At 33.3% G+C, this 23,433-nt stretch overlaps 1 protein-coding gene across 1 annotated transcript in view; it reads right to left on the reverse strand.

Annotated features, from left to right (window-relative positions):
• Positions 1-23,433, reverse strand: part of SPATA48 (spermatogenesis associated 48) — a 76,959-nt gene that overhangs the window by 48,908 nt on the left and 4,618 nt on the right. Inside the window, exon 2 of the mRNA XM_037837809.1 lies at positions 4,402-4,499. Coding sequence (XP_037693737.1) covers positions 4,402-4,499 — 98 coding nt within the window. The remainder of the gene's footprint in view (positions 1-4,401; positions 4,500-23,433) is intronic.

Below are 23,433 nucleotides of genomic sequence, written 5' to 3' on the forward strand. Positions count from 1 at the left end.
GGAAATGCTTCTTATCACTCTTTAAGGTCATGGTTTTTTCAAGATGAAGTTTTATCTAGAGTCTTTTCTAAAACATAAATATTTTCAACATAGACATTATCTGTAAGCCATGAATAAATACACATACCACAACTGTAAATCAATCCAAATAGACAGGAATTATTGGCTTTATTTCGTAAAAACATTGCAGTACTTAACCTATTAACGTAAGGTAATTGCTTATTTGGCCTAATGCAAAACAAGCTTGAAGTTAAGCACCAGTAATTTATGTAGTTTTTCCAAAATTTAAATAAACGCCTAATTACTGTAGCTCTGATATGATGAGTTTGATATGCTGAGAAGTGTATTTTGTACTACACACCATATTTTGTCTATGTCCTAAGAAGTCTTTTATAGTCTTACTCCCCAAATTTTGAAAAATCACTTAATTACATTATAACTTGAAACTCCTGTTGAAATGTTTATAAGTCTTATAACCAGCTAACTATTACAAAATCTCAAAATGTGTGCTCTTAACCAGTATATTTTAGGCTATCATAGTACTTGTTGACAGAAATAATACTGTAGATGTAATCAATCCAACATATAACACCTTATAATAACTCCTATCTGCAAGAGTTCTTACAACTATTTTAATGTCTTAGCAGATAAAATCATGTTTAGCATAGAGATCACCCAAATAAGTCTAACATTGTTAGACTTACACAGTATTAATAAATATGAAATCCTTGCCAAGTCTATTGTTGCTCCATTGTCAATGTAATTATCTCTTGTACAAAAAATGCATAGGTAAGAATAAGACCTGTGTTGAAGACAGAACAAACAAGTGAAATAACAAAAAATCAAAAATCAAAAAACAAATGGTTCTATTGTCAAAAAGGAGGCATGCAGGAATGCAAAAATCACATCAATTTTTGGTTTCTAAAAAATATTCTGAATTTACAGTTGGCTACAACTCATTTAAAATAGCTTAGATTTTGACCTGCTCAGTAATTAACAAGATGGTCACAATCACCTGTTTTCCAGGGGAAATATGTAGATAAGGTTGGTGGGTAATATGTAGATAAGATTACGTAACAATCTTTCTGAAATCTGCTGACAGTATCTGTTGTTCTTTGCTAGAGGGACTATTACTTCTTCTGAACCTGTGTTTTTTGCAGCAGTATCTGATATTAATGTACCTTCATTTTCTGGTGGTTCATAGGCTTGTTCATATCAAGGGTATCATGGTAGAATATTTCTTTGTAATCTGAATTTTCCTGCTAATACATCATCTCTTCCACTTCCTGGTTATAGTAGTGCACACTGTAAACTTCTGTTTCGGTTTCTTTATGAAATGTTTCCATTCCCAAGTCCTCACATTTATATTCTACACCATTTCCTAAAAGTAAATCTTAATTTTCTGGTAGCTACACTCTTGCCTGTGCCTTTTCCTTCTGTTACTGTGCTCTGCTTGTGTTCAGGGGCTATTTCATAGAAGGGGTTAAATTTTTCCCTTTGGCTTCATATTTAGAGTTCTTGGGATTGGATTCAATGGAAACCTGTACTTTTGACTCAAGATATTTCTTAGGACTTTCTAATGAGGCTAATGGCACTCACGCTCAGTGCACAGTGGGGAATACAAGCACATGCCTCAGGGAAACCCAGAAATAAACACAGCAGTGGATATAACAATTGTAGCTTCACATATTATTTCTGCCCTATTCTTTCTCTCCTTTACTTCTGGGATTCCAATTAAATGTTTGTTATTGTCTCTCACTGTAACTTCTATGTTTCTCATTATCTTACTTCTGTATTTTGTCTTTTTGTGTTTATATGCTTCTTTGTGGATAGTTTCTTCTAATGTATCTACCAGTTCTACAGTTATCTCTTCAGCTGTGTCTAACCTGCTACTGTACTCATTTAATAAATTCTTTGGTTATTGTAATTGTTAGTCCAGAAACTCTTTCCCCCTCCCCAATTTTCTAATTCACTTTTTCTGTACAAAAATTACAAACCTACCTTTTATCTTCTTGACTGTTTATGCATATTTCCTACCTCTGGAATTAACATTGTCTGCTTTCTCTAATTTCTACTGATTCTTGCTCATGCTGTTCTTTCTCTTTAGAGGCTTTGTTCCTGTTGCGTTTTGGACATCTTATTTTTTAAGTTATTTATTGAAATAATTTGAGAGCTGAGAAGATAGAAATCTTCTTCCTCCGTAGAAGATTTTTATTTGCTTCTGCCTGCATCCTGGGAATGATAACAATCTAGGGCCACTTTCATCCCAGTTCAAGACTTGACATTTTCTCATTTACTTTGAAGAAGTCAGGCTGTAGTCTTTTCAAGGTGTTTTTACTATTGATTTACCCTTACTTCAAGGGTTCAGGCTTCTAGGTAGTTAGTACAAAGTAATGGATGGTTTTCAAGGATCAACTCCAGCTTTTGATATTTTAGCCCCATGAGGGCATCATAATTTTTGCTCACACTGTTTGCTTCCAGGAATGCAAATGCCTTGAAAGCCAATGTTACCTAAGTGCATGGCTCAAATGTTAAAGTTCCTATCTTCTCTTTGACCCAGGAATTTCTATCTACCTTATGAGCTCTTTGATATTGTAAGAAAGAAACTAAGTACTTATCCAATTGTTTTTCCAGTGAAAGTATTGGCCCATTTTACTAGCTTCCATTACTGGAAGTAAAAGATCCAGATTTATTTTCTGTCACAAAAAGTCTAATCTTATTTTAAATTTGAATAAATATGCTAATAAGCATTCCCATGACAAATACCTGCTTCAGAATTCTAATTCTAAAATAGATAATTAGATAAAACATAAGCCTGGTCATAAATTTTTAGCTTAGATGAAAAAAGGCAGCAGTGACTTCAATTTCTTGTAATGTTTACTTTGATTTTATTTCACAGGATCTACCTACAGGAGCAGTGGATTCTTTCATAAGAGTTTGTGAATAGAAGAAGTAAGGCTAGTAAATACACATTTTTATTACTATTGCAATTATATTTTGCATTTTCCCTTAATTCACAATAGTCCAGATCAGGTCAAAGTACTCCCATTTCCAATGCTGTGATTTTCATATGAATAAGAAAATGCATAAGACAAGGGAAGACATGAAACCCTAACGTGGATGTGTGGTGTCTTGGGTAAAGGAGGCATCAATGACACTCCTATTTTGAACTGCCCTTTTGTTCCATGCTCTTTGTTTCATTGCCAGTTATCGAGGTGCAGTTGATGGTCTGTGAGAGGTATGCTCCATACTATTTCACGCTAAATTTAGAGGACAATTGTGAAGGGAGAGGCGGGAAAAGAAGAAATCAACATGACACTTTAACTGGAAGAAAGTTCTTAGGCACATCAATTTTAGGAAGGAGTGCACATGGGAGTTACAGAAATAGAAATTGATTCCTTAAAAACTTTTCACATCATTGACTGCTAATGAGTATGGGCTTTCTTTTTGTGGTAAGGAAAATGTTCTAAAATTAGACTGCGCAGATGGCTGCATAACTCTATGAATATCCTACAAAACCTTTTGAATTGTGTGCATTAATTGGGTGAAGATTTTGGTATGGGAATTATAGCTCAATAAAGCTGTTAAATATTTGTATCTTTGTACCCCTTGGAAAGTCTTCAAGTACCTTAATTTAAATATCATGGGTTCAGGGACTATAAAATCAATATAGCAAAATGATTAAGAACATATTCCTGATATTCAAAAAATATGTAGGTTTAAATTTGGCTTTTATACTATCTATGAAATCAAGGGCCAGTTACTTAACATCACTGGGCATCAGGTTTCTCATATACTAGGGGGATAAAAACACTATTTTTCTAGAAGCAGAGACTGAGACAGGACTGTTGGTCAGATGATAGAATGTGGGCATGCTCCCAGCTGAAGGGCATCGAGGACAGTAGGATGGGTGAAGGGAAAGAAGCTGGTGAGAATGTGGTCTTGGATAGTAGGATGGGTGAAGGGAAAGAAGCTGGTGAGAATGTGGTCTTAGATAGAAACTGGCTTTAGCCTGTTCCGTTAGGAAAGTCAGTCACTGGCCAAAGTCTGAGGAGCACAGGGCAGGAGGGCAAAGTTCTGCAGGCAGGTGACTATCAGACTTTAGTGGCCATCACTTTCTACCCCTAGGGAATGGCCCTCTTGCCAGTAAAGGGTGGGGCACAACCAGCACCTACTACTAACCCCTCTTGTCTAGTACTGTTGTGGAGATGGCATAAGATAACACCATATGATGAAGTATACAATGAATGTAAAGATTCACAGAGCACCTGGCATATAGGAAGCCCTTTATAAAATATATATATTGTTATTATGGTCAAATGTATAAAATATCAAATAGACAAACAACAAAATAAATTAAGGATAAATATTGTGTAACACCTTCCATTAAGAAAATCTTACTGTACATGTTGGCTCCTCATCAAATGTAAACAAGTGATTTATTGAGCATCCTTCATGAAGAGGTGGTAAAGGAGTAACTTTCGATGGACTTGTCCAACCTGAAAATAAAAGATGTTATGTGCTTTCCATTAAAAATTCAATAGAAATTTCTTCCTCCACCAAAAATATTTCCTAATAGAAAGCTAAATTGTGTGGTGTTAACTGATCTTACAATGAATTATCTAAAAATTTTTCTGGACCTCTGAACAGTGAGAAGAGAGTAGCTGTGGAATTTACCTATTAGTATAATCATAACTCTGCCAATTATTATCATTTAAAGAGATCTGTTGGGTTCTATGAATCTGTGTTTGGCACATGGATGTGTTGGGATGGTGGTAACACAAAAGGAGTGTCATTACTATTAAGATAGTGCATCTAACAATAATTTAGAAGTTCAGAGACTAGCAAATATTAAAGAAGACTTCAAAAATATTGACTGCACCATTATTGGCAATTGATGAATATATAAAGATGAAAAACAGCATTCCTGGTTTTGAAATGCTTGTGAGCAGATGGGACAGACAGGTAAATAGATAATTCCAGTATGAGTTGGCAATGCAATGATAGTTAAGCTCAGAGCCCTGTGGGTGTGGAGAGGTGTGATACCTAATCCAATTGGATTTTGAGGAGTTAGGGATGTCTTCCTGAAAATGAAACCTGACCTGATCTTTGAACCTGAGTCAGATTTAGATTAAAAAGGAGAAGTGGAGGAAACATAGTCCTGAAGGGTAAACGCATGTGCCTAGGCATGCCTGTCCTGCAAGCATATCATGGTATGTACAAAGATTCACAAAAACTTGATAAATGGACAAGAGAGGTCAGCCAAGGCCAGGACAAGAAGGCCTTGTAGGCCATGCAAGGCTTTAACTTAATCTGTAGATGGATTGTCACTGGGAGGTTTTGATCAGACAGATCAATAACTTTGGAAAATCACTCTAGCTTTGACTGGGGACTAATGTAGATAAAGAAAATGGTAGCAACCCTGTTAGTTTCCATGTGGATCCTTTCTCTTACCCCACTGGGGTTTCTAACTTGAGTGCTCCACATCTTAGCTTTGCCCCATGGATTGATCCAACATGGAGAAAGGTGAGTTAAGTTACAATCTGAGAGTTAGATGGACAGTACAGAGATTTTTAAACCCTGGTGGAATGAATTGTGAGAATGACTTGCAGTGAGCACAGGACCTCCATGATCATCTCTGGATTCCAGTGTGGTGGAGCTGCACAACAGATTCCAGCAGACTTTGAGGCTTAACAATGGATACACAATCCTGCTTAGGTAACAGTGTGAGCCAGGTGAGTTGATTGACCACTGTGAGCCTCATTTTTCTCATCGTTAATGATTGTCAGAATTTTGAAAACTGGAATGAATATAAATAAAGGAATTGGCAAAGTTTCTGATATACTTCAAGTGCTCAACATGTAGTATTATCAGTTAGTAGTTGTAATATTTGTATTTTCAGTCATAATACAGTAATATCATTTTCATGATGGTGATTATTCAGTCAACATTTGACTAAGAATCTTGGGGCAGAATCTGCAAAGGGAAATGGCAAGGGATGGGGTAGGAGTGGGATGCTGAATGGTCTATAGATTCAGAAGGGGAAGTCAGAGAGGTTCCTAGGATGAAAACGCCTTGATGCTTCACTGCCGACTTTGAAGATAGAGGGGGTCAAGTGAGAAGGAATGTGGATGGCCTCTAGGAGCAGAAGAGCCTCCTGGTGATATCTGGCAAGAAAATAGGGACCTCAGATGCAAGGAACTGGATTCCGGCAAGAGCCTGAATGAGTTTAGAAGGCAATTCTTCCCCAGAGCCCCTAGATAAGAGCTCATACCTTGATTTCAGCATCGTGGGGAACTCAATAGAAAACCCAGTCAAGCACACCCAAGCTTCTGAGCTAAAAAACTGTGAGCAAATAAAACAACAGTGTTGCTTTAGAATGCTAAATTTGTGATAATTTGTTACAGCAGCAATAAAAAACTAATACAGAAGCAGAGGAGACAAGCCAAGGCAAATGGAAACAAATGGTGCTGAAACCCATGATGGTTTCCGTTTTGGGAACAATAAGGATAATTCTATGACACAGCTGGCCAATGGAAAGCCTCCAGAAGACTATAATGCCAAAAGCATCAGGAAGGCAATTCACTGTCTCCATCTTATTTGAAACCATTTAAACAGCTGCTTTGAAAAACGAGGAAGCTAGCAAAACAACAAAATTTAGATTTCTATTTAAGCCAGAGTAGAAGAAAATAAAACAATGAAAGAAAATAAAACAATTACTGCCATGCCCCTCAGGGACACATTTAGATTTAACTATGATAATGTCCTTTCTTCCACCCTGTTTTGGTATCTACTGCTGCATAACAAACCACCCCAAACTTAGTGGCTTAAAACAAAAATTTATTATCTCAGGTTTCTATAGATATATGGGGAGGTTGTGCTTTATGTGGTGTCACTCAGATGGCTGAAAATGTACAAAATGGCCTCATTCACATGGCTGGCAAGTTGGTGTTGACTATTAGCTGAGAGTTCAGCTTGTCCTGATGGCCAGTGTCTTGGTGACATTTTTCTATCTTAAGCTGGGTCTTTACAGCATAGTGAATGGTATCTGAGAGGACAAATCCCAAGAGTTAGAGTTCCAAGAGGATCAATTTCAGTGTGCAAGTACTTAGCAAGTCTCCACTTGCATCAGTTTCCCGATATCTCATTGGCCAAAACCACTCATATGGCCAAGTCCATATCAACATGGGGGGGTAAATCTCATTTTTTTCTTTTATTCTCTTCCTTTATTTCTTTTAAGGCTCATTTTTGTTGTTGTTGTTGGTGGTGGTGGTTTTTTTTTTTTTTTTTTTTTTTTTTAAGAGGAGGAGCAACAGGCACACATGGGGAAGGGGGTTGTTTGGGGAAGGCAGAGCTTCTGGGCGTCTTTGAGGACCAGCTACCATACACCTTTTGTTCATAACTCAAAGTCACATTTCATCACTTTTATCAAGGTAAGTACTATAGTATTTCTTTACATGTTAGGAATTAAAAATGTTTAAAACTGTGGTTATATTTTTATTGTGAGTGGGTTTTGCAGGCAACCCAAGAAACTATATGGACATGGTGGGTATATTAGTCATATATATATATACACACACACACATATATATAGATACAGTCATTATATATATAGTATATATATAATGATGATATAGGAATTGACTCACACAACCATGGGGATTGGCAAGGCCACAATCCATAGGGCAGGCGGCCAGCTGGGAACTCCAATGAAGGTTTTGATGAATTCCCCAGGGGAATCTGACTGGCTGAAGTAGAGAGAGAAATTCTTTCTCATCTCTGGAATCATCAGGTATTTCTTTAAGGCTTTTAACTGATTGGATGAGACTTCTCTCATTGCTGAAAGCAATCTCCTTTGTTCACTGTAGATGTAATCAGTAATAGATGCAATCAACTGATTAATGATTTTAATCCACAAAATATCCTCACAGTAACAATCAGGCCAGAGCTTGCTTGACCAAACAACTGGACCCCATAACCTGGCCAAGTTGACACAGGAACTTATCCATCCCATAGGGGTTTGCCCATTGTATTTTTCTCATAGATCCTGCTAAAATTTACAAAAAATTCCAAAATATGATGCTTTTAGGAACACAAAAACTATGCTACAGTAGCAAGATTCAAGGACTATGCTGTGTATTTTGCATTCTCATTCTTGTGTTTTATGTCCTCAACTGGTTAGAAACAGGTTTTCATAACACATAAAGTATGCTTTGCTAGTAATCTTTGCTAGGTTGTATAGTAAAGTTCCATGTTAATGATTTATACCTCTAGACTCAAGACTGTAACCTGCTCAAAAATTATTAAAACCCATTCAAAAAGTTACCATGTAGGTTTATGTATGCCAGGGGACTCATCATATTATAAGTTATATTTACTTTATTATTACATACTATGATTGATGAACAGAGTCTACTTTTTAAACAGTTAATTACCTTTATGAACTACTTTCACTTATTGTTGCTTATTTTAATCTTCTGTTTTTAACATCTGGTAGCTGTCACTGCAGATCAATTTGCTCTTGAGCAGACCTAACTGTTTTAGATTATTGGATAGATACACACACAACAGACCTATTTTATTAGGTAAATAGATAGATAAAACATAAAGCAATTGTATGACTATCAACTCATCCTTTTGGTGATTTTCATGTATTGTAGCTGTCCAAAATTGTTCCTTTTTAATTTAATATATTATTTTTGACACACAGTATTTACAGAGATTACTTTAACTCCTATCTATGTTTCACATTTCTGAATTAACCATTGATAAAATTTTGTCATGTTTAACACATATTTTTTATTTTTAAATAGATTTAAAGATTGAAATCTACTGCAACCTCTCCACAGTCCCCTTCTCATCCTTCCTACCCAGTTGGTGTTTAGGTTTCCCATCAAAATTTTAAACATTTAGAATATTTGTGTGTGTATGTTGTGTTATATATATACACATTCCAAATATATTATAATGTTCTTAAGATTTACAAAAACGGAATGATAAAAATGTATTCCTGTAAATTGTGTTTTTAATTCACAATTGTATAACTGAGATCCAACCATGTTGATACATATTGACAAAATTCATTTGTTTTAATTGCTCTGTAGTTTTCCGGTATATGAAAATGATATGATAAATTTATCTTCTCATTTATTTTAGACATTTAGTTATTTTCAACTTTTTGCATACAAGCAATGCTCAAAGAACATCCTTGAACATGTGGATAAGAGTTTCTCCAAGGTAAGTACAAAGAAGAGGAAATACTGGGTCAAAGTGAACATGCATGTTCAAATTAAGTAGACATTTACAAAATGTCTCAAAAGAAGTTGTTCCACTACACTACCATCAGCAGTGAATGAGTGTTCTAATTCCTATATATTGTAATCAGCATTTGGAGTGTAAATTATGAAAATTTTGCCATTTTTATAAGTAGACACTGTATTTTATTGCTTTAATTTTCATTTCACTGCTTACTATCTTAATTTCTGTTTCTGTGAATAGTCATTTCATGTTCTTGCTCTGATTTCTTCTGGGTTGTCTTTTTCTTATTGATTTATTATACATTCTGAATTATATATTATATATTCTGAATATTAATATTTTCAAATTATATTTATGTTGTAAATATTTGTCAGTTATTGGATTGTTTTGTTCATGGCTTTTTTTGTTGTTTTAAATTTGATGTAGTCTAAAAGATATCAACCTTTTTCATTATGCTTTACCTTTTCAGAATAATATTTGTCTTTAATTTTTTCACAAAGCTTTTCATAATTTCCCTTGCACTTTTAAGCTTTCATAAATTTGGAACATAATAACGTATTGCCTGTGGTAAGGATCCAATATTATTTTAAACCATACAGAAGGAAGGTCATTTTTTATAACAATTGGTGAATAGCCCATCCTTGCTTCACTAATTTTTTAATATAATCATATCAAATACCGAGTTTTCATGTGCTGTTCCATTGGTGATTCTTCATTCCTGTGCCTATAGAACACCATTTTTCTTTCTATAGCTGTATAATTAGACGTAATATCTGAAAGTTTAAGTTCCATTCCCCTCCTATTCTACTGCTTTAAAATTGTCTTAGTTGTTCTTGCCTCTTTACACTTCAATGTAAATTTTAGAATAAGCTTCTTGGATTCATTTTTTAAAAATTTGTTGATATTTTGAGAGGAAATGCTTTGAATTTGTAGATACTGAATTTACCTATCCAAAATCATGACATGTATCAACAAATATCTTTATTTAGTGCTTATATTTTCTTCTGTTGCATTTTTTAATTTTATCCATACAGTTCTTGCATCTCTTCAGTAAATTTTATCTCTTAAGTATCTTCTGTTTTTGCAATTGCTAAGAATGTGATCGTCTAAAAATGACATCTTAGTCTAGTTTATTTTGACTGATATATGGAAACAGTGATTTTTTTTCTTTTTTTGGACTGGATTGAGTTTTTTTTTCCTTAAACTCTTTTCATTTTTTTCCTCTACTAGACTGGAAAAATCATTCTGCACAATTACTCTTTTAGTGGTTACCCTAAAATTTTAACATTTACACTTTTAGCAACAAAGTTTAATCACTTTATCTGTTACCCTACCACCAAAATTTATATGCTATTTGTCCAGTATTTTAGTTTAATATTGTTTCTTTTTTTTTTAGCCTGCAATAATTAGACTCCTTTATTCCTGTTTTCACAGCCAACGTTTAGTGTACTTAGCACATACTTTTCTCAAAATTCCTTTCTGAATTTCAGAAATTGCTTCTGGGATCATTATCACTCTGCCTGAAATAATTATTTTAGAATTTCCATTAGTGAGAATCTATCAGCGATGACTGTCAGCCTTTATCTAAAAATATCTTTATTTTATCCTCCATCTTGAAAGACAAATTTATTAAGCATAGAATTCTACACTGGCAGTTATTTGTTTTTCAGCACGTAGCATATATTCCTATCTTCTTAAATTGTTTGTAGTTGTTCTTAATAAGTTATAAGCTTTTGAATGTATCTGTTCTTTCTCTCAAACTGATATTTTAAAAAGCTTTTATTGCATTACAACTGATAATAAACTGTACATATTTAGAGTGCAAAATTTGATAAGTTCAGCTATATGTATATGATCATGAAATCATCATTAAATCAAGATGATAAACATATTTTTCAATGTAAAAATATCCTCCTGTCCCTTTGTAATCCTTCCTTCTGATCCTGGCCCAATCTCACTGTTGCCAGTTAACCACTCATTTGCTACCTGACACTTTTGAATAGTTTTCAGTTTCTAGAATTTTATATAAATGGAATCACATAGTATGTATTCTTTTGGTCTAGTTTACTTTCAGACAGTACAGCCATTTTGAGATTCACCAATGTTTTACCATGTATTAATAGCTCATTCTTTTTTAATATGGTTTATCTACTGTGTGGACATACCACAGTGTGTTTATCCATTCGCCTGTTGATGAATATTTGGATTACTTCCAGTTTTATACTATTACAAATTAAAATGGTATGAACATTCATGTCCAAACATCTGTTTGGACAAATGTTTTTATTTCTCTTGAGTAAATACCTAGCAGTGGCATGGCCCAGTAATTAGTTAACAGTTTCAGAAAATGGAAAACTTGTTCAAAAGTGCCTGTACCATTTTATACTCCCACCAGAAGTGTATGAGAGTTCCAGTTGGAACTCTATTGTCAGCAACACTTGATATAACAAGTTATTTTCTTTTTTACATTATAGCCATCTGTATATGTTTTATGATGCAGTGTCTTTTCAAATCTTTTGACTATTTTTCATGTTGAGTTGTTTGTTTTCTTATTAAGTTTTGAGAATTCTTTATATATTCTGGATACAAGTCATTTATCAGATCTGTGATGTGCAAATGTTTCCTACTAATCAGTGGCTTATCTTTATGCAGTGTCTTTTGAAAAGCCTAAGTTCTTAATTTGGATGAAGCCAAATTTATCAATTTTTAAAAAATTTTATGGATCATGGATTTGATACTAGATCTAAGAAATATTTTCCTAACCACAAGTCACAAAGGTTTTATCTTACATTTTATTCCAGAAATTTTTGAGTTTTAGGCTTTATTTAGGTTTATGATCTCTTTTGAGTTCTCTTTTGTATGAAGTGTGGATTAAAATTATTATCTTTTCTGCATTTGGATATTCAGTGGTCGCAGTAACATTTGTTGAAGAGATGATTCTCCACTGAAATGTTGTTATAGCTTTGTTGAAATTTAATTGCTCATATGTGGTGGACTCACTGCTGGGTACTTCATTCCGTTCCATTCATCTATCTTGATTCCAGTACCATACAGTATAGATTACTGTAGCTTTATAATAAATCTTTAAATCAGGCAATGTAAATCCTCCAAATTTGTACTTTTTCATGTTTGCTTTGGCTATTCCAATTCCTTTCCATGTCTAAAAGAATTTTAGAGTCAGTTTGTCAATTTCTACAAAAAAGTCTACTGAGATTTTGATTGGGATTTGAAACTATAGATAAATGTGGAGAGAAGTGAAATCTTTACAATATTGTGTCTTCTGATCCATGAACATGATATGTATCTCCATTTATTTAGGTCTTTAATTTTCTCAGCAAAGTTTTGCAACATTTAAAGCTCAGGTCTTGCAGATCTTCTGTCACATTTATCCCAAAGTACATTATGTGTTTTATGCTATTGTGAATTTTAAAATTTTTTGCTATTATTTTTCTATTTCCTAAGGTTAGAAGCTGATACTATTGAGGCCTTTCTTCTTTTATTAGACAGGCTTTTAGTTCTATAAAATTCCTTCAAAGTACTGCTGTAGTAGCATCCCAGATTTTGATATGTTGTGTTTTCATTTTTACCCAGTTCAAAATACTTTCTAAATTCACCTTTCCTTTGAATTTTTCTTTGATCTATGCATTATTTAGTAGAGTGTTATTTAATATCCAACATAGTTGGTGGTTTTGTATTTCTTTTATTGATTTCTAATTTAATTTCATTGTGGTAAGAGCATAAACTTAGCAGAATTTGAATACTTTGAAATTCTGGGGAGCTGATTTTATGGCCTAGAATATGGTCTACTTTGGTAAAAGATCCATATGTACTTTAACAGAATGTGTATGCTGATATTCTGTTATAGAGAGCTTTATAAATATCAGACAGGACAATTGATTGTGTTGTTCAAGTATTCTTTTTAACTTTATTAATTTTCAGCCATATTGTTTTATGAATAATTAGAAGGAATGTTGAAAATTCTGACCATAATTGCAGATTTGTTTATTCTTTTTGTATTTCTAGCACATTTTGATTCATTTATTTTGATGCTCTATTAGGTGAATATGTGTTTGTGATTAACATGTCCTTTTAATGCTTTGATCCCTTAGTCATTATGAAATGAATGTATCTCTTATAATACCCTTTGCTCTGAAATCTACTTTGTCTGTATTAATGAAGTCACTCTAGCTTTCCTGATTAGTGTTACCATGGGATACTCATTTGGTCCTATCTTGATTTATTTGTATCTTTACATTTCAAGTTGTTCTTTATATGCCTTGATTTTTTTTATCCAATAACAATTCAGTCTTTTAAATGGATTATTTAATCTATTTGCATTTAATGCAATTATTTGTTTTCTATTTATCCCACATTTTTACTTATAACCAAATTTACTAAATTTAGTAACTTATAACCAAATTTACTTAATTTAGTGACTTATTACCAAATTTACTGAATTTTAGTAATTTATAACCACTTCTGTTAGTTATAAATCTTTGTTGCATCTTATGCTCGTTGTTTCTGAGTTCAAAGTATACAGTTTTAACACCAAAGTCTGCCTTCAAGTGATATCTTACATATAGCATAAGAACCTTGCAACAGTATAGTTCTATTTCTCTCTTCCTGTCCTTTGTGCTGCTTTTGTCATATATTTTACTTGTATATGCATTATAAATGCTAAGATAGTGTCATTATTTTTGTTTTAAGTATCAGTTAACTTTTAAATATATTACAATAAGAACAAACTTTTATGTTTACTTAGAGAGTCACCATTTCTTGGACTTTTCATTCCTTTGTACAGATAAAGATTTGCACCTGGTATGACTTTTCTTCTCCTTAAAGAGTTTCCTTTAATATTTTTGCAGTGGCAGACTATGGTGATTTCTGTCAGCTTATTTCACCTTCATTTTTGAAGAAAAAAAGTGCTTGGTACAGAATTCTAGGTTTATTTCTTTAAAGATGTTGCTCCACTGTCTTTTGACTTGCATTATTTCAGAATAAAACTGTGATATTCTTATTTTACTTCTTTGTACATAACGTATCTGCCCCTCCTCCCTGGATGCTTCTAAGATTTTTTTTTCTAACACAGGTGTTAAGCAATTCAACTATGAAATGTGTTGTAGGTTTCTTCATGTTTCCAAGCTTGGGGTTTATTGAGATTCCTTATATATCTTCAAATAATCTTTCTGTTTCTCTTCTCTCTCTTCTCTGGATTTGAGAACTTACAAGTATATTATTAGGCAACTTGAAGTGGTTCCTGGGTCCATAGATATTCCAATGACTTTCTTTTTTCTGCTTAACTTTGGAAAGTTTAGTGTCTTCAAGTAAACTAATTTCCTTTATTTTCTCATGTATACGTCTTTTTTAAAGCAGTTTTATTGAGGTATATTCATAGATCGTACAATCCGTCAAAGTGTAAAATCAGTGGCTTTTAGTATATTCAGAGTTGTGCATTCATCACCACAATCAATTTTAGAATAATTCCATTATTTCAAAAAGAAAAATTCCATCCCCCTTAGCAGTCACCTCTTAATCCCTCTATCCTTCCCAGCCTACATAACCACTAATCTATTTCTATGTCTATAAATTTATTTACATTTACATTTTATATAAATGGAACCATACAATATGTAGTACTTTGTTGTCTGGCTTCTTTAAATTAGCGTAATGTTTCTCTAATTATTATTTTTTAAAATTAGAAATGTTGTAGATCTTCTGAAAAGTCATGTTAAAAATGCAACATTCCCATATATTCCCCTATTGTTGACACTTTGCATTAGTGTGGTACCTTTGTTAAAATTGATTAAGGAATATTGAAATTGTATTATTAACTATAGCCCATAGTTCATATTAGGTGTATTTTTTACCATACACCACACTATTATTAACACCTTGTATAAGTGTCATACATTTTTATTATTCATGAAAGAACATTCTTATAATTGATACTTTCTTTGGCAATGTTTATTCTTTTAATTGCATCTACTGTATTTTTCATTTTAGTCATTGTAGTTTTCATTGCCAGGAGTTCAATTTGGGACTATTTTATAGTCTCCATATCTTTACTTAACATTCTCAATCCTTCCCATAGGTTATTTCTCAATTGGAATACAATTATATAATTTTTCTCATACCTTTGTTTACTATTACTATAATTCACATAATTTTTGGGTTAGTTTCAATTGATTTTCTCCTTGTTTAGGGTCATTTTCCTTGCTTCTTTGCATGCCTGGTAATTTTTTTAATTAATTTTTTTTTGTTAGGGAAGCTGTAGGTTTACAGAAATAGGCATAAAATATATAAAATACAGAGTTCCCATATACCACCCTATTATTAACACCTAGCATTAGTGTCGTACATACGTTATTATTCATGAAAGAACATATTTATAATTGTACAGTTAACTATCATCCATTGTTTAAAATAGGGTTCACTGTGTTGTAGAGTCCTATGTTTTATTCTTTTAACTTTTATTCTAGTAACATATATAAGACCTAAAATTTCCCCTTTTAACCACATTCACATATTTAATTCAGTGCTGTTAATTACATTCATAGTGTTGTGCTATAACCACCACCATCCATTACCAAAACTTTGTAATCAACCTAAGTAGAAATTCTGTACAGTTTAAGCATTAATGAACTCCTCATTCCCTACCCCAAACCAACCCCTAATAATCTATATTCTAGATTCTGACTCTACGAGTTTGCTTATTTTAATTATTTCATATCAGTGAGATCATAAAATATTTGTCCTTTTGTGTCTGGCTTATTTCATTGAGCATAATGTCTTCCAGGTTCATCCATGTTGTGGAATGAATCAACTTCATTCCTTTTTTTTAAGGAAGAAATTTTTTATATTTTTACTGTTAAACATAGTCATTATCCACCGCAAGATTTACTGAATTATATAGTCCCAGTTTTAATCTCTGGCTTTCCTTCTGATGACATATATGACTGTAAACTTCCCCTATCGACCATATTCATACACAATTCAGCACTGTTAATTATACCCACAATAATGTGCTACCATCACCTCTATCCGCTTTCATTCACTTCATTCCTTTTTTAATGCTGAATAATAGCCCATTATCTGTATATACCACATTTTGTTTATCCATTCATAGGTTGATAGACACTTGGGTTGCTTCCAATTTTGGGCAATTGTGAATAATGCCACTATGAACATAAGTGTGCAAATATCTGTTTGAATACTTGGGTTCAATTCTTTGGGGGTATATACCTATTAGTGGGATTGCTGGGTCATATGGTAATTTGAAACTTAGCTTTCAGAGGAACTGCCAAACTGTCTTCCAAGCGACTGCACCGTTTTGCATTCCCACCAGCAATAAGTTAAGTGTTCTTATTTCTCCACATCCACTCCAACAATTGTATTTCTGTTTTTTTAATAGTATCCTTTCTATTGGGTATGAAAAGGTTTCTCATTGTGGTTTGGATTTGTATTTCCCTAATAGGCAATAATGCTGAGCATCTTTTCATGTGCTTTTTAGCCATTTGTATATCCACATTGGAGAAATGTCTATTTGCCCATTTTATAATTGGGTTGTTTGTCTTTTTTTATTTTTGAGTTGTAGGATTTCTATATATATTCTGGATATGAAATCCTTATCAGATATGTGGTTTACAAAGATTTTCTCCCATTGTGTAGGGAGTTATTTTACTTTCATGATAAAGTCCTTTGATGCACAAAAGTTTTTAAATTTTGATGAGGTTCCATTTATCTATTTTTTGTTTTGTTGCTTGTGCTTTGGGTGTAAAGTCTAAGAAACCATTGCCTGACACAAGATCCTGAAGATGCTTCCCTATATTTTCTTCTAGGAGTTTTATAAGTCCCAGTTCTCATATTTAGGTTTGATTTTGCATGTCTGGTAATTTTTTGGTTATAGACAGTTATTTTTACCTTTTGGTGATGAACATTTTTGTATTCCTATAAATATTTGGGGACATTGTTCTGGGAATAATTTAAGTTACTTGGATAGTTTGATTTTTTTGAGTCTGGATTTAAGTTTATTTAGCAAGACAAAGGACAATGTTTAGTCAAGGGCTAATTTTTGCCCATTACTGAAGTAAAACCTTTCTGAATAACTGATGTGCTACTAATTATAATGTTTTATACTCTGGCTGGTGGCAACAAGAGATATTTAGAGCCTTGTGAGCTCTGGGCATTGTATCCACTAATCCTTTCAGGTGGCTCTTCCAATGAAGTCAGGTAGTGTCTTCATATTCAAACACTGATCAATTCTCAACTGAAGACTCAAGGGACACCTTTTCCAGATCTCCAATGTTTTTTCTCTTTGCAGCTATCTTCTCACCAATATTTTGTCCTATCAACTCTAGCTACTTTGGTTTTACCAGACCCACAGGTCTGTCTCAATACTTAGAGATGGCTAATTATATCTTTCACACTCCCACCTCTCCCCTGAGCTATAACCTAGAACTACTTCAGACAATAAATTGGGCAATTGTAGAACTTACATTATTTGTTCTCCGTCTCTCAGGGATCACTTCCCTCTTTGTCAAATTCCCAATATCTTTAAAACCATAGCTTCGAGAATTGTTTTGGGTGGGGGGTAGGGAGGGACCAGCAAGGGTGTCAGAAGCTTGTCCTATGGTACTTTGAAGCTGCACTTTCTGGATTTGGCACTTGCCCAGTAAATGAAGCCCTTTGTTTTTTTTTTTTTTTTTTTTTTTTTGGTAGTTTTGAGGAAAGGTACTGTCTTAAAGATGACTGCCACTTTTGCCCAAAGCAGGTTGGAACAATGGCTGTCCTTAAAGCTGGGGCCCCAGCAACCTGTAGTGGGTTGATAAAAAGCAGTGATCAGTGATCAGCCTGCACACCCTGGTTCTTGGGAAATTAGATCTTTTTATCACACCCTGGCACTGGCAAGCTGCACCATGTCCTGGAGTTGAGGAACACGTTGCTGCTTGCTGCAAGGCTGTGGGATGGGTGATGGTAGCTGCTGCATGAAGAGTGAAATTTACTGATATTCACTGCAATTTACCAGCCTTTTCCTTTCACTTTTCCCTAGATGCTGCAGCGTTCCACTAGACTCGGGAGTTTCAAAATAGTTGGTTCAGACAGTTCCTGCCTGCTTAATAGTTGTTTTCGTAGTGGGACTGATTCCTGGAGCTTCCTACTTCACCAGCTTCCCACAATCTTCCCTCTTTTCATTTTTACTGGTGCCTTTTGAATCAAAAGTTTTGAATTTTGATGAAGTTCAACTTAACATATTTTTCTTTTCTGGATTATGCAATCTTATATATCCAAGAATCTTTGCCTAACCCAGGATCATCAGTATTTTCTTTTTTTTTAAATATACAAAAAATGGTATCTTTCAAAATATGATTTAACCAGTAATTACATAGGAAATTTCCAGTTATTATGAGTTACAGTACCATAGTTTCAGTTATTTCCTTAATGTGAAATATAACATATATTCAAAAAGGTGTTAGCTTTCAAATTACAATTTAACAAGTAGCTATAGAACAAATTTCAAAGGATACTATGAGTTACAGTTCCATCATTTCAATTCTTTCCTTCTAGCTATTCCAATACCCTAGCAACCAAGAAAAAGAAAATTACATAGAGATTCAGTATTCATCATCCTTTGTTAAATTCCTTCTTGTCTGTTTCTACCCCTTCCTCTAGTTTAATCACTTTCCCGATCTTCAGGTGTGTCTCAGCAGTGACCACCCTAACTTGTTCATGTTGATAAAGGGTGTTGACTTTATAAGAAAAGGGGACACTTGGTTGATCGTGAAGAGGCTATTGCCTATGGGTTTTGGGACTTAGCTGGCATAGAAGTTCTCTGAAGGATTTATGTTTCTCAAGAATAAACGTAGTGAGTGAAACTTTTAGAGTCTCAGCTAGGGATCCGGGTATTCATTAAGGTTTTTGGGACTACTGTTGACTCCTATATAAGCTTCACCTAGATATGCCAAATGACCACAATATGATAAGCCCAAGTCAATGGTATTTTCTTTGATGCTTTCCTTTATAAGTTTTACAGTTTTAGCTGTAAATATTTAGGGTCATAATCCATTTTGAGTTAATTGTGTACATTATGAGGTAAGTGTCTAAATTCATTGTTTTGCATATAGATATCCAATGACTCAATACCATTTGTTGAAAAGACTATCCATTCCTATCTGAATTTCTTTGGCATCCTTGTAAAAAATTAATTGACCACTATGAAATATCTGTAGATAGCATCATTCATAATCATAACCTTTATCCCCAAGATCAGGAATAAGAAAAAGGATGTCTGTTCTTTATACATATATTTAACAATATACTGGAGTTTTAGTCAAGGGGATTAGGCAAGACACATAAAAAGTGTCCAGTTTGGAAGGAAAGAAGTAAAAATATCTATATTTCTATTTGACATGATCTTATAGATAGAAAATTCTAAGGAATACAGTATAAAACTACTAGAATCAATCAATGAGTTAAAGTTGTAGGGCACACATCAATATACAAAAGTCAACTGTGTTTCTATACACCAGGAAAAAGCAATCTAATAAAATTAAAGAATCAATCACATTTACAATGGCATAAAAGAATATACTTAGAAATAAATTTATCAAAAGTATACAAATCTGTACACTGAGAATTACAAATAATGTCTGAAAGAAATTTAAAAACATCTAAATAAATGGAAAGATGTTCCATGTTCATTATTCAGAAGACAAAATGTTAAGACGGCACTTCTTCCCAGATATTCAGATCCTATTAAAATCCCAGCTGGCTTTCTTTGCAGAAATGACAAACTGATCCTAAAATTCACATGGAATCACATGGACCTGGAGTAGTCAAAATAATCACTAAAATATACGAAGTTGGAGGACTCACACTTATTTATCTCAAAACTAACCACAAAGTTACAGTAATCAAGACAATGTGGCAATAATGAGGATAAACATATAGATTAATGGAATAGAATTGAAAGCCCATAAATGAACCATTACATTTATGGTAAAATAATTTCTGATAAGAGTGTCAAGACAATTCATTGGGAGAAATACTAGTCCCTTTTCCAAATATGCTAGGACAATTAGACATCCACATACAAAAGAATGAAACTGGACCTCTTCTTCACACTGTACACAAAAATGAACCAAAAATTGATCATAGATCTAAATGTAAGATCTAAAAACTATAAAACTCCTAGAAGTAAATATTGGACTATATCTTTTTACCTTGGATGAGGCAATGGTTTCTAAGATACAACACCAAAAGTACAAAAACAAAAGAAATAACAGATAAATTTGATATCATCAAAATGAAAATCTTCTGTATTTTAAAGACAGAAGGAAGTAAAAAGACATCCCAAAGAATGGGGAAAATATTTGTAAGTCATATATATGATAAGAAACATATCTAGACTATATAAAGAACACTTTCAAATAAATGACAATTAACCTGATTTTAAAATAGGCATAGGATGTGAATACACATTTTTCCAAAAAAGATAAACAGCAAACAAAGCACATAAAAGGTTGCTCAGCATTTTTAGTCATAGGAATATGCAGATCAAAATCACAGTTTAGACACCATATCACATCCATTAGGATGGCTATAATAAACAAAGACAACAGCAAGTGTTGATGGGTATGTGAAGAAATTAGGATCCTCACACTTTCGTGGTCAGAATGTATGACACAGCCACTTTGGAAAACAGTTTGGCTGCTTCTAAAATTGTTAAACATAGAATTACCAAGTGACCCAGAAATTCCTCTCTTAGGTATACACTCAAGAGAAACAAAAATATATGCTCACCAAAAACCTGAACACCAATGTTCATACAAGCATTGTTCATAATAGCCCAAAGTGAAATAATCCTAATGTCCATTAACTGATGAATGGATAAACAAAAGGTGGCATATGCATAGAATGGAATATTATTCAGCCATACAAAGGAATACAGTACGTACACGTTATAGCATGGATGACTCTTGAAAACATTATGCTAAGTGAAAAGAGACACTTACAAAAGACAACTTACCATAGGATTTCTTTTACGTGAAACATACAGAACAGGCGTATATACATATATATATTCTAGTGGTTGCCTAGGCAGGAATGCGGGATAACTGTTAATGGGAATGGGTTTTTTTGGGGGAGATGTGTGATGAAAATATTCTCAAATTAGATCATTTTGATGGTTGCACAACTCTAGATATACTGAAAGCCATAGAACTGTACACTTGAAACTGGTGAATTTTATGGTATGTATATATCTTAATGAACTTGACTGTTAAAAATCAATTGGCTATATATGTAAGAGCTTGTATTTGGGTTCTCTAGTCCTTCCCTTTCATCTATATATCTACTCTTCTGTAATACTACACTGTCTTCTTACTGTAGCTTTAGAATGTTTTCAAATTGGGCAATGTAATCCCTTACACTTTGTTGTGATTCCTTTTTTAATCTATTGGTTATATCAATTAAAGATTAAAGATTGTTTATTTTCCAGGTGGTTGTAAATTTCCTAATCATTTAGAAATGTATTTTGAATTTACTTCCAATTTGGAAATTGTTTGTTAATTGTGTTGTTCATATTTTTAATAATCCTGATTTTTTTTTTCTGCTGCTTCTATCAGCTTTGAAAGACTCATTTGAAGGCTCTCTTTAGATGTTTAGTTCTCCTTTTATTAACAAGTTTTTTCCTGTCATATTTTGAAGCAATGTTACTGAGTAAATACAGATTTGAGATTGTTGTATTTTCCTGGTGGATAAATCTTTATTTCATTATGAAATATGCCTCTTTATCTTCAGTGGAGTTTCTTGGTCAACAATTTACTTTGTCTGGTGTTAGTAGGCAACATCAACTTTAGTTATGCTTTCTATGGACATTTTTTTCTATTCTTTTACTTTCAACCTTTCTTTGTATTCACAACCTTTCTGTCTTGTAAAACAGTTATTTTTTTTTTAAAATGAAGTGTATCAATCTTAATCTTTTGGAGAAGTTGGTCCATTTTAATTTAATTAGTGTATCATTTCTCAGCATGATAAAGAGCTTTCTCAAACACAGTTTTTAGTTTTACTACCTGTTTTTCTTTCTTTCTTTGGTAGCAAAGCTTTCTCATAGCTTTGACCTATATTTTGGTGTAAGAGTCTTATCTCACCATGGGTCAATAAAAAAAGATTAGTGATCCAAAGACTCTGAGTAGCAATGGTCGAATGAGGATTTAGCATTCTTACATGTTTCCCTCTTTTCCTACTTCATCACCCCCACTGTGACAAAGTACTTATGTTAAAACTGTAGGTTAAAATATACTACAAGTTTTGTTTTATGATCACTATGAAGCTACTATTCTTAGCTAAGCCATGTAATATTCTTGATTTATTGTCTTTCATGAAGTTTCTTATTTTCCCCAGAGTTAATAATTTTTTACTTTCTTTAGTTCTAAGTTTCTATCAATGATTTATCCAGTCTTCACCAGAAACATGAATCTCCTGAGAGAATGTTTGTAAGTCATCAAGTTAGCTATTTATTTCATTTTGTTCTTGGAGGCATCACTTCTGTAATGATCCATCCTTCTGCCCTGATCTGGACTGATTATTCTCTAACCTGGTTGCACATTTGTAACCTTGGGATTTATTCAGGAAATGTATCAGCTTCTGAATTACTTTGAAGTAGCTATACTTTTTCTGGTTTATCACTCTGCTTTTGAAATATTTCTTTTGACACCCGTGACTTTTCCTTCCTTTCAAACTCCACCTTGCAATAATAATTTTAAGTTCTATTTAATCTAGCTCTTCTATGTATTTGAATTGTGGTGGAGTAAGCCCTACTGTGTCTGCTTAGTCCACCATTTTGACAGGATCTACTTACAAATCATATTCTAAATTTATTTCCTGGACTGATGCAATAATTTCTTAAGTGTTGTCAACTGGGAAGATATATCATTATTTCTAGAATACTTCATGGTTCAAACAGAATGAGATTTAGCTCTCATTAGCTTCCATGCTTAGGATTCAGCTACACTCATGTTACTGTGGGTAAATCATAGTTCTCTAATCTTCCCTAAAGAATGTAACTAAGAATAAATTATTGGGGAAATATCTGAAAACAAGTTGAAGGGACTGCCTTATATTATAGTCTTGACATAAAATGTAGACTATACTGCCATCTGCAAGCATATTTCAGTT

The sequence above is a fragment of the Choloepus didactylus genome, chromosome 5 (genome assembly GCF_015220235.1).
Source record: "Choloepus didactylus isolate mChoDid1 chromosome 5, mChoDid1.pri, whole genome shotgun sequence".
NCBI classification, from domain to species: domain Eukaryota; kingdom Metazoa; phylum Chordata; class Mammalia; order Pilosa; family Megalonychidae; genus Choloepus; species Choloepus didactylus.